Below are 13199 nucleotides of genomic sequence, written 5' to 3'. Positions count from 1 at the left end.
CAAACCAACTTCTCTTCTTTTTCTTTTATTCATCTACTTCTTTTCCTTGAAACAGCCTCTCACATGCTGTTTTCTCCAAGACTGCACAGAATCTCTAGCTGTTCAAGAAACACATGAACAGATCCCCCCCTTAAATCTCTTTCCTTGCATACAACACTGATGTGGTATAGATTCTGCATGTTTTTGTATCTGGAGATTGATAAAATTGCAAGCCGTTATCAGCAGTGCTGCACATTATAAAGCTTGCAAAATTGTGATCAGTTAATTTTCTGGAATCAGACCTAATGAAACATATATATTAGATTTTCTATGGAGTTAATTTTTTGCTACCTTTCTAGATATCAGTGGAATTAAAAAATGAATTATCTAATTCCTTAACATGTGCAGAATAATAATAATTTAAAGATTTTTTTATTATAATTTATTATATCAAATAAATTCTTTGTAATTTTAAATAAGCTATTGTTTTGTATTGAGCTATTACACTTCAAAAATTTCTTTTTATATCAGTTTAATAGTATATTTATTAAACATAATTAACTATTTTCTAATTCGGCTTTTGTAAATTAATATAGTGGAATGAAATTGTACATGCCTTCTGTAACATGATGCCCCTAAAAAAACATAGACGACATATGTGTTTACATGAAAATTGCTTTACTGGAACTGAAGCAGTTAATTGGCTGAATTGCTACTTAAAGAGTAATCCTAATTTCGATTCCGGAGTAACAAGGTAAGTTTTATCCTAAATAACTGTTTGAAAATCCCCCCCCCCCCCCAAAAAAAAATTTACTGCCCATTTTATCTTTAAAAATGCATATAGTTTTATTATCATCAGTAATAGACTTAATATAAACTGACAGTTAAAGTGGACCTTTTATGGGGTCTAATCTTTAAAGATACTTGTGGCATAACTATAAAATTGCATAATAACCATAGTAATAAACTTTTATGAAAATACAGAAATTTTGTACTGAAAATAACAGTACATCATCAGTGTGTAGAAACAAGCAAATCTAAGAACAGGGATACAAGGTACATACAACAATCCGTTCACCAATTAAAAACTGTTGCTGTGAGCTAGAAATCAAAATTAATATTAATAAATAATAATATTAAAACTATTTTTGATTTTTACATAAAATGAAGATCTCTCAAACTTCTGAGAGAGAGAAAGACTATCATTCCAATTCAGGTTAAGCTGATGTCAAAGGGCTTCACAACTTTCTTTGAAAAGACAGTTCATATTTAAAACTGCTTCTATGGAGTTATTTTTAGTGTCAATACTATGCTATGCCAGACCAGACTTTTGAGGTTTCACGTATTCAATGTATTTCTGATGTTTATTAATTCTTTTTCCCACAGAATGGCCTGTCTGCCCAAAGTACTTGTATGTCAAATTATATTTACAAGGAATCTGGTAAACACCAGCTAAAGATTGTTGCAGTGGCTTGTCTTTTGTAGATGGTAATAGATGAAAAATTTTGTCGACAGGAGAATATCTGTGGCCCTTTCAGAAAATATTTGGCCTCATTCAGAAAATGAACTTGCCACTTTCCTACATCAGCAGCCTTCACCCATACATTCAATTCACCATGGAAAAAGAAAATGCTGGTAGTTAACCATTCTTGGACATCCTTCTTACTCGCACAGCCTCTGGTATGTTATCAACCAGTGATTATCAAAAATATACCTTTGCTGGTAGATAAATTCTTCAAAGTCTGCTCATCACACCTCTCAAAAATTTGGTGTTATGAAGTCTTTAATTAATAGTGCACATAATGTGCACTCTTCTCCCTCAAGCTTACAACGAGAACCTCTCAATATCAATACTTTAATGTCATTGAATAGTTACACCCCTCATCAAATCCAGCAGATAACTGACTACTATGTTCCAACATCTAAGAATTCTTCAGCAGACTGCAGGATTCTAATCCCTTATATTTCTGGTATCTCTTGGTATCGCATTCTCCTATCAACAAAATTTCTCATTTGTTGCCATCTAAAAAAGACACACTGTCACCTCTATTTTTAGCTGATATTTACCAGATTCCTTGTGAATCTAATTTGACATACTTTGGGCAGACAATCCGTTCTGTGGAAAAAATAATAAACATCAGTACTTCATTGAATACATGAAATCTGAAAGAACTAATCTGGTACGGTGCAATATTGACCCTAAAGATAGTATCCAGTGGGATGAAGCTTATCTTCTCCACGGAAGCAGTTTTTAAATGCGAATACCTTTTCAAAAAAAGATGAAACTCTTTTCCATCAGCCTAACCTGAATCAGAACGATTCTCTCTCTCTCTGCCAAAAGTTTGAGAGATTCTCATTTTATGTATACATCAAAATCAGTTGTTTTGATATTTATTAATGTTAATGTTGATTTCTAGCTCATGGAACCATTTTTAATTGGTAAACCAGTTGTGCATGTACCTTGCATTCCTGTTCTTTGATTTGCTTGTTTCTGCACATTGATGATGTATTGTTATTATCAGTACAAAATATCTATACTTACATTAAAGTTTATTATTGTAATTTTGTTGTTTGTTCTCAGATTATGTTGCTTAACATCTTTTCATAGATTATCTGCTGGATAATCTATGACAGTTCTACACAAAGTTATTATCATCAAATTCCTGATATGTACTCTCAAAAATTGTAGAAATAGTAATCAGAAGTGAGTTGAAATTGTTGATAGGAAGTTAAAAGTAATATACATGAAAAGTTTATATTATTATTAACTTTCTATCGACAATTTTCTTCCAAATTAGTCTGTTATCTGACAGGATTCTAGGATTGTCATATTTACATTTAGGTCTTTGGAATACTTAACTACATCAATTTACTTAGATCTTGGTCTTCTGCTTGGTCTTTTTCATGCCATCTTGGCAAAAAAACACTTGTTTCGCTAACCTTTCTTCTCTCATTCTGTTTAAGTGCCTGTACCACTTTAGATCAGTTCTGCTAACACGTTCTGAATGTTAACAATGTCTTCACTAATATCTAAATGTTTAACATGATTCTGACATTGATGCTATCTGTTCACTTCACTAATTTTTCTCTGAAGTCAGCTCTGGTCACTATTTTTTTTTGATAAACTGTTTCATTTCTAACCCAACTCTCAGATCCATAACTTAATACCAGTTTGAGCACTGTCTAGCATACTGCTAGTTTAGTGTTTTGGCTAATTTCTTTCTTATTACACATAAATTTATTCAGTTGACTTTATGCCTACCAGCTTGCTTTGCTAATTCTGTTGTCTGTTTCCATATTTAACTTATCTTCACTAAATATTGTGCCTAAATATCTGAAAATATTTGTTTGTTTTCCATATATCTTCCTATTTTTATAGTTTGGTTCTTATTGCACTCATATTCATGTCAGATTTAACAGAGCAGTTATTTAATTTAGTTAACAAATCCTGGAGACTTGTATTGGTATGTTTTAGGAGGGTAATATTATCTACATAAAGTAAGTTTGATATCTTCAATTCTGATATCTAGTTCAGTTTTACTTTCACAATGTGATCCATATAGATGAATAAAATTGGAGATAGTGTGCATCCTTATCTTAAACCTTATTTCATATTAAACCATCTTCTTGCATGTCCTTATATTATAACTGCTGAATTACATCTTAAATATAGATTGTGTTTCTCTGTATAATGTTTTCATTTACTTTGTATAATTATAGCATTCTGAAAAGCTTTTCTCTAGGTGACTTTTTGTATAGGTTTTCTAGATTTATCTACAGAACTTTATGCATCAATAATATATTCTTGTGATTTTATAGTTTATTGGAAAGTGAAGATCAGTTCTGACAATTTCTATTTGACCAGGACCTAGCTTCTACTTCTTCCTTGGATTTCTCTTGCACATTGAGAGAAACTTGGGGAATGACATACTGGAATAACCCATAGGGAAATTTTCCTGTAATTTTCACATTTAATTTCTTGCACTTTCTGTAGATGTGAACTATGATTTACTCCTATCAGCTGGTATTCAGTCTTCTGAACCAAGCCTTCTGAATTAAGTATTTGTATCCCTACAAAATGTTTATATCTCCATATTTGACCATTATTGGTCAAATATCATTTACTGCAGCTACCTTAACACATTTAACATGAAGGAAAGGATTAACACTTTAAGATTTATGGTGGCTTTTTCTAACTCAAGTTTTGATATGTACTCCTGAAGCCATTCCTCTCAAATATTTTCTACCACTGTCATGTCACTACTTGTTTCATTAACAACCTTTCAATTAATTCCAGACATCTAGATTTAGGGATGCTTAAGAGTCAAAGCTGTATAACTGAGAAGAGACCTCCACATAGCCTTTAAAGGAATACGGAGAACTGACCAGAATGCGGAGAATAACTTCTGACTTAATGTCCAATCCTCACCTTCTCGTGGCGCCCTGTTGGATATCTACCTGGATACTGAACGAACGAGGATGGGCTAGCAATTTGGGATTTAGCCGACCAAATTGTATTCTTATTGGTTAAACCAAAATACAAAATGATGGTACAACATGACATAATTTCATGCTGGCTGGGGTATTGCCTGGCTAAACAAGGCCCCTGTTGTTTTCGCCAGGGAACCAGGGTGAACAGCGAAAATTCAGCTACTGGAACAAATCCTAAAACACACCCCAACTCAATAACACCAGAGTTAAAGATTGGTACTATCAACATAAGAAGCCTGAATGGCAAAGAAATGGAGCTAGCTGAGGAATTAGATAAGTACCAGATCGACATAATAGGGATGACTGAAACAAAAAAGACAAAAACTGGTGAGATCTTTCTGAGCAATAAATACAAAATGTTATATTCAGGCAATGACAATCAAGGAAAAGAAGGAGTAGCCATAGTATTCAACACAAAATACGAGGCTAATCTTCTTGAATGGCAGGCAGTCTCTAGTAGAGTGATGTGGGCTAATATCAGAATGGGAATTGGACAATGAGACTTATTTGTGCCTATGGTCCCAAAGAAGGTTCTACTAAGGGGAAGAAGTGGAGGAATTTTTTGAGGCTTTAGAAAAAGCAACTGACACAATGAAAAAGAAAAAGTTGGTCCTTGTTGGGGATCTAAATAGCAGAGTAGGAAATGATTGTCAGACATAGAAAAATATTTTGGGAAAATTTGGAGAAAAGAGCAAAGCTAATAATAATGGCAAATATCTGTTGGATTTCTGCTCACGACATGGACTGGTTATTACTAACACCATATTCCAATATACAGATGTGCACAAATTCACATGGAGAGAAGAGGGAAGGAATAAGAAAAGTCTCATTGACTATGTTATTGTTGATAGCGATGTTTTCCCACTGGTGCAGGACACCAGAGTGTACAGAAGATTTTAAATTGGAAGTGATCACTATTTAGTCTTGAGCAGGATAAAATTGAATTTCATATTGAAAAGAAGAATATGTAAGAAAGATTTAAAGTGAATAAAAGTTGAGCATCTCTCAGATGTGAATTGTAGATTACAATACACAAACATTATTGAAGAAATAATGAAAGAGTTTGAGAACAGGAACCAAACCTCAAAGATTCAGTCAGTGTTTTCTGACTGAATCTTTGAGTGTTTGCTGAATCAGTCAGTGTTTTCTTCAGTGGCAAGCCCTGAAGGAAACACTGACTGATTCAGCCAAAGAGGCATATGGCGAGGTTGTCTGTAAGAATAGAAAAATCAGAACTTCATGGTGGATTGAGGAAGTCAAAGGGGCAGCGAAGGAAAAGAAGAAAGCATATCAAAAAGTTTCTGTCAAATAAGTCAGCTTGTGTTCTTAGAGAATACAGAGACAAATGTAAGAAAGCTAAACACTGTGTAAAAACTAGCTAAACAAAAGTCATGGAAGGACTTTGGCAAGAACATAGAAAATCAAGAAGGTGGCAAAATATTCTGGAGGTTGTTGAAGAAGCTCAGGAATGGAGGAAAGAGTGCTGTAAAAGGAGTTAGAGATGATAAAGGTGACATGAAAACGGGAGAAATAGATACCTTTTGAAGTATAGAGTAATTACTTTGGAAAACTGCTAAATGAAAAAAAGCAGTGATGACAGCATAGTGGTAAAAAAACACTGACCAAGCATGCAGTTAATAATACATATCCATACTTGAAGTAGAAAAAGCCATCAAAGGCTTGAAATGTGGAAAGGCAGCAGGAGTAGATGATATTCGACCAGAAATGCTGAAGTATGGTGGTATAAAAGTGTTATGGCTGCACGACATAGTTCAGAAAGCCTGGACAGAGGGACAAATTCCCGATGATTGGAGTAGAGCTCATAGTAACCATATATAGAAAGGGAAATAAAACTGAATGTGAGAATTACAGAGGTATTTCCCTACTGAGTGTTCTTGGTAAGATATATGCGAGTGTGCTTGAGACACGGTTGAGAAGAATTGTGGAAGAACAAGCTGGATTCGTGTCTAATAGAAGCTGTCAGGATTAGATCTTCATTTATGACAAATACTGGAGAAATCATGGGAATATAACAAAGATCTGTATTTAAGTTTTGTCGATTTGGAAAAGACATATGACAAGGTGCCAAGAGAGAAGCTATCCAATACGCTACAGTTATATGGTGTGAATGGGGCATTATATCAAGCAATACTTAGTCTTTATTTGAGTTGTAAGTCAGCAGTTAGAATTGAAGGAAGTACAGGAAGATGGCTTAATGTTAAATCTGGTGTGAGACAAGGTTGTACATTATCCCCTCTGTTATTCATTATCTATATGGATCACATTATGAAGGAAAGTGGTATTAAACCTGATATCCAAATTGGAGATGTTAATGTCAGCTCTTTGCTTTATGCGGACGATGTTATACTTCTAAGTAAATCTGCTACAAGTCTGCAAGATTCACTGACTAAATTGAATAACTGTTGTAATAGATATGGTATGAAGGTCAGCAATAAAAGTACAAAGACAATGAAAATAGGCAGAATCATTGAAAATCTCAACTATGTTATGAATGGAGAACCTGTGAAACAAGTAAAACATTTCAGTTACTTAGGCACGATTTTTAGTGAAGATGTTAAATTAAATATAGAAATTGATAACAGAATCAAGAAAGCTGGTATGGTAAAGTCAATTGAATAAATTCATGTGGAGTAAGAGAGAATTTAGTCGGAACACTAAATTAGCTGTATACGAGACAGTGTTCAAACCAGTTTTAACTTATGGATCTGAGAGCTGGGTCAGAAGTAAAACACTTCACCAAAGAGTAGAGACCGCAGATACGAGAGTCCTGAGAAAGGTTATAGGCATGAACAGATGGCATGAATGGCAATATCATATTAAAAACGAGGATATTAGAAAAGAACTTCACATTGTCAGCATCCAGGAATGCACTAGCAGAGCTAATCTCAGGTGGTATGGTCACTTAAACAGAATGGGAGAGGAAAGATTAGCAAAAACAAGTGTTCTCTGCCAGGTTGGCAGGAAAACGACCCAGAGGAAGACCAAGATATAGATGGATTGATATGGTACAAAGTGCCTTAGATGATAGAAATATAAGATCTGATAATGTTGGAGTCTTGACAAGTAACAGACTGATTTGGAGGAAAATTGTAGAGGAAGTTAGTGATGTAAATTTTTCATGTAGTACTATCATATCCTGTACACCCCTTGAGGGTACATGGCAGGAATTTGATGATGATGATCTAGATTTATTCCTTTTATTCTTTAAGTGATACCTGTGCCACGAGCTATTTCTTTAATTCACACAAAAACACAAGGAAATAAGTGATAACATTTATTTAAAGCCATATATTTTGGCTGCCTGAATATTACATGCCATCATCAATGACAATGATAGATAATTGCGAGGTAGGAAACATGAATAAGTGATTGATTTGAAGCAGTGAAATCTGTGTGAAGTTATATATTAAACAACTGAGTTGTAAAACCAAATAAAAATTGTATTAATAGCTATTTATTAGCTGTATTGTGGAAAAAAAAAACTTATAAAAAATTTAATGATGTTGATTAGAATAAGACTTCCCCATATCTTACATAGTTGAAAGGCAGTCACTCTGATTTAAGTTCAGAGTAAAGTAAAGCCTGAGCACTTTCTTTAAACAAATGTTCAAATATATAGCAACACTGATGAAGTAAGCATGTTTCAGACCATAGAATATCTTGTCTGTATCAGCTCTCTGCACTGTTCATGTAATAAACAAACACAACCAACATTTAGATCACAAATTCATTGTCTTTGTCGCTAAGCAAAGCAACTTCATACTGTTCCAGAAAATTGGGTAGTTAACATTTCGGGACACCCCTTAAAATAAGAATAAGGATTTCACTTTCAGTGAAATCCTTATTCTTTCAGCAAGACATGATTTTGCCATAGTTCCTATAAAGATCTTTTATTTAGATTTCCTTTTCAACTCTAATTTAAATTAAATTAAACTTTAAATTGAAAAAGCAATTTTTTGCATTCAATCACAATCATTTAATTTGATTTTAATTTTAATTTAACTTTTTATTTTATAAGTTATGTATTCTTCATTTAAGCAGCTCTGAAATGTGTGCAAAACAAAATACTAGAATGCTGTGAAAAAGAAGAGCACATCATTAGACTGGTTCGAAAAGTTTTAAGACCAGCATTATTACTCTAATTGATCCTGAGATGCTATGAAGCACATTGTGACATAAACTGCACTTTGTATTGCAACATCATCTTTACCAGTTTGGCAAGTTAACAGACCACATTAACTATCATACCTTGCCTTGAATACATTCAGTGTTGGAGCACTTGCTGTCCACTCCTGCAATGCATTCCACTTATTCACTTATTGCCAAGCAAAAAAATCTCCTTTTCACTTCCTTACTCACATTACCTTTGCACAGTTTCCAGAGATGACCTCTCATTCTTGCATTACCCTATACAGTAATTCCCATGTAATTTATCTGATAGGCTCCTCTGACCAACTTATATGTCTCAATTATATCATCCCTTGCTTCTTTCCTCCAAGTTCTGAAAACCACATTCCCTTGATCTGTCCTCATACTCAGTATTCCTGAGTCAGTCTTATTCTCTATGCTCTTCCTTGTGTTCCCTTATCATCACTGTCTTATCATCATAGACAGTGGCCAGATCTGTGCACAGAAATCCAAATGAGGCCTGATTAGTGCCTTATACACTACATTTACACATTTCTTATCTATTGTAAAATTCCATTTCTTCTACAGCAGTCATAAAGGATCAAATTGTCAAAATAGTTTTTATTGATAATTGGAGTGAAGCTTTCTTTTTCCTTATTAAGCTTAGTATTTAATATTATTATTATCATCATACCCTCCATGTAGTCAGTAGGACTCATCTTGGGAAATTCAGTCAACTGACAACATATTTATCAGATTGAATTTTAAAGTCCTTAACACTCCTTGCATTGACAACATATTCTGGTAATCTGTTCCATTCACCCACAATTCTCCAAGTAAGAAATGTTCTTGCACTTTTCTTCATCACACTCTTACACAACTTCCAGGTATGGCCTATGGTTCTTCTCCTGCCACCTTTTATTCTTTTTATAATCTCCTTGTATTAATCCAATAAAATTGCCTCATAAACTTAAATGTCTCCATAATATCACCTCTTTTCTTCCTATCCACTAAACTCCATATTCCTTTAATCTCTCTCTCTCTCTCAGCCAACATTCCAGTCTTGATATTGTCTTAGTCACCCATCTCTGGACCTTCTCCAGTGTTTCCACATCATAATGAAAACTAGGTTACCAAATCTGAGCACAATAGGCCAAGTGTGGTCTGACCAGTGCTTTATATAGTGGCACAGCTACCTTATCACTAAATGTTAGTGTACTTCTTATCATATTAGCACTACAATGTGCAGTCTTTGCAACATTTGCAATATGCCCTCTAAACATCAGTCTACTCTCAACCATCACCCCCTATATCTTGAATCGCATCCACTTCCTGCAACACGGTTCCATCAGTATAGTACACAGCATTATATCTTTGTACTTCAAAATACAACACCTTGCACTTATATATTAAAACCACAACTCCACTCATTAGTGCAACACACTAAAAGTCTGTTTAAAGCTTCCTGAAGGGGAATTAACATCAGCAGTACTCCTGATAATTCTTCCCAGCTTTGCATCATCAAAAAACACCTTAAGATTCCCAGTCATGTTAAACATCAGTGGTGCCCAAGAACAGAACCCTGAGGCACACCACTGATTACTCTTTTTGAGATATTGCTCCATCATACACAACTTGCTGCTATTGTTTAGATAGCCAGTCTCCAATGTATCTAAGTAATATGCTATCCATTCCCATCCTCTGCAGTTTGTTACACCATCCTAACATTAGGTAATCCATCAAATGCTTTTGCAAAGTTCAAGAATATTTTTCTATATGAATCTCCCTTATCTAACATACTTATTATCTTATGAAATGCAAGTAGATTGCTGAAGCAAGACCAACCCTTTACAAACTCATTATCAAGAGTTGAACCTAATCCTCAATTCTATTCCTAACCAACCCCTCCAATACTTTTATTACAATTGCTGATATACAGACTGGTCTGTAATTGGAAACATCTGTTCTAGAACTGTGCTTGTGGAGTGATACTGTTTTGCCTTCTTTCTGCTCCTGAGGAACCTTTTCCACTGCAAGACATTCATTAAATAAACTGGCTAAGGATGTAGCTAACTGTTTTACACATCCCTTTAAAAATACATGGTGATATGTCGTCCATTCCCTAGCCACATTAACATCAAACCTAATCAGCACTCGGTAGACCTCCTGATTATTTCATGTCTAATTCTCCTAATACTTGCCTCCCTTCTGTATTTGCACAGCATCATTTATACCAGTATAATTTACAATGATGAAGTGATCGTTAAATAACCTTCTATATATTCTTTGCAATAGTCACTCTGCTGCCATAACTATCCATAATTATTCTTCCTCTTGCTTGCCATATAATGTAAGAATTCCTTGAATTATCCTTGGCTTGACTAGCCACTCTCCTCTCATACTGTACTCTTTCTTTCTTTACCAGGTTTGTCACTGTCCTGGCCTGCACTTCATGCCCCTCATCTTTTTCAACTGATCATTAACATTATTCATTTTGTGTTGTCTCCACAGTACCTTCCTCTTCCAAACTTCATGCTTAATTCGCTCATTCATCCATTTGACATCTACTTTATTCACCTGTTTGACCTTCAGAATACATTCACCCACTGATGTTGTTGAATATCTCTTGGTCTGTTCCCAAGCAGCATTTTTATTTCCTTCCAACTTGATTCCTTATTCCATTCTATAGCTATAAGCTGTCTTCTAAACATTTCGTAATTGCTGGCCTTGTGGTTCCACATATATCCTTTCCACACAGAAGTCTTCATATTGGTTGACCACTACCTAGGTGATCACCTCATGGTCACTCTCACCACCCAAGGAGAAATGCAATACCCCACTCAAAATCACATCTTCTGATGAAGCGATTAGATCTAAGATTCCCAATCCTTACATGCTCTCCCTTACATACTGCCTAAGTCTCTCTCAAGAACTCAAGGAATTCATTTTCTATATACTCAAATAATATTATCCTTTCTTTGTTCATCACCATCCTCCACATTTCCTAGCGTATAGCAATATATGAATAAATATCTCTTCCTGTCAGTCTCCACCTCATACCGTACTGCCTCAAAACAATTGCCACGATTTCCCCTTTGCATCTCTGCTTTATCGGACACTTTACCTCCCTTTATCTTTTCTCTCCTAATGAAAAGCATTATACTTTTCAATTTATATTCCCATCAGGATGATATCTCATTGGGATAATAAACACAAGATAGATAAACACAGCAATTCATTGTTTTATGTCTATAACTAGTCCTACCCATGCCACTTATTGGTTGTGATTTCTCCACACCTGCCCATTTCTTAGTCATCTTTATCACCACTTACTTTGTATATATCCTCAGACTCAATGACCCCACCCCTACATTCTACACCTTCCCATTCCTATGTTGACCATACACATACATGCATTTACTACTGCTTCCAACATCCACACTCATTATACTGTGTCTCCCTATTCACTCCACCTCCGTTTGTCTCTGTCTTGTATTCCTATTCTTCCATCTCTCACACTACTATACATTTAACCACTTCAATCTAACCAGTTTCTCTTTTCTGAATTTTCACTTCACCTCTTACTTCCTTTGATCTCTTGTTTGCATCACTCATTACATTCCTTTTAGCAACAGTTTCTTCAATTGACTCCAAATCACAACAAATCCATTTAAATGCTATCATACCATGGACGTACGGACCTGCTTTCTTACCACTCTGTTATCTTTCCTTCTCAAATTTCTTAATATCCATCTTGTATGATACTTATGTCCAGGAAAATGATTTGTTCTAACAACCACCACTAACTCTTACTTGTTTACTTCTCATATCCACTGCATCAATTATCCCTAATCCTCCTTCCTGGAAATTAGACCTTGTGGACCTTTTCAGTTACCACACCTATAATAATGCAACTCCATACATCACTACTATGGAGTCATTTGTAACTTCTTTTCTCTACTTTGTTTCATTCTATCCTTTTGCACTCTTTCATTCCTATCCACCAAACTTCTAATCTCTCTCTCTCTCTCTCTTTCTCTCTCTCTGTGCATATTCTTCATCTCATTTCTCTTCCTGATCAACTCTTTTTTCAAGTCTTGCATCCTGGCAAGTACACTATTTGTCACTCCTGCAATATCACTCCCTCTCGGTCTGTCATTCGCTTCTTATATTTTCTCATTCCTGCTTCCTTTGCTTACACAGTATTACCACTCACTTTTTTTCATCAACCATACTTTCTTTCACTTCCACAGTCTCTCTTTCATTCTATGATTTATACAGTTTCCTGCTCCATTAATATGGTTGCTTTTATTTCATCAATGAATTTTGCATATACAGATAAATCACATTTCAGCAGAATATCACATTATAGGAAAGATTGACTTCTATTTGAGTTTGTAGGTTAGATGTATTTCAAACTAAGTTATACCAACTAGTTTCGCCAACTATAGCTGCTGGCTTCGTCAAGGCAAAAGATATATAGATGTAAGACCACTCAAACGCTAAAACTGTTACGCTAAAACTGTAAATGAACCAAATATAATTGCATTTTTACAAAAAATGAGGGTCGTCCAGATCTC

The 13199-nt window shown here is 34.8% G+C and overlaps 1 protein-coding gene across 1 annotated transcript in view; it reads left to right on the top strand.

Moving 5' to 3' along the window:
• The window catches only part of LOC150101174 (DEP domain-containing protein 1B-like), a 171005-nt gene that overhangs the window by 10074 nt on the left and 147732 nt on the right, over positions 1-13199 (top strand). The window contains exon 2 of the mRNA XM_090401267.1: positions 576-733. Within this exon, the coding sequence (XP_090257393.1) occupies positions 576-733 (158 nt within the window). The remainder of the gene's footprint in view (positions 1-575; positions 734-13199) is intronic.

This window comes from Typopeltis vanoorti, chromosome 12, assembly GCF_054136105.1.
Source record: "Typopeltis vanoorti isolate ZY-2024b chromosome 12, IOZ_Tvanoo_1.0, whole genome shotgun sequence".
Lineage (NCBI taxonomy): Eukaryota > Metazoa > Arthropoda > Arachnida > Uropygi > Thelyphonidae > Typopeltis > Typopeltis vanoorti.
This window is presented reverse-complemented; position numbering and strand designations above follow the sequence as displayed.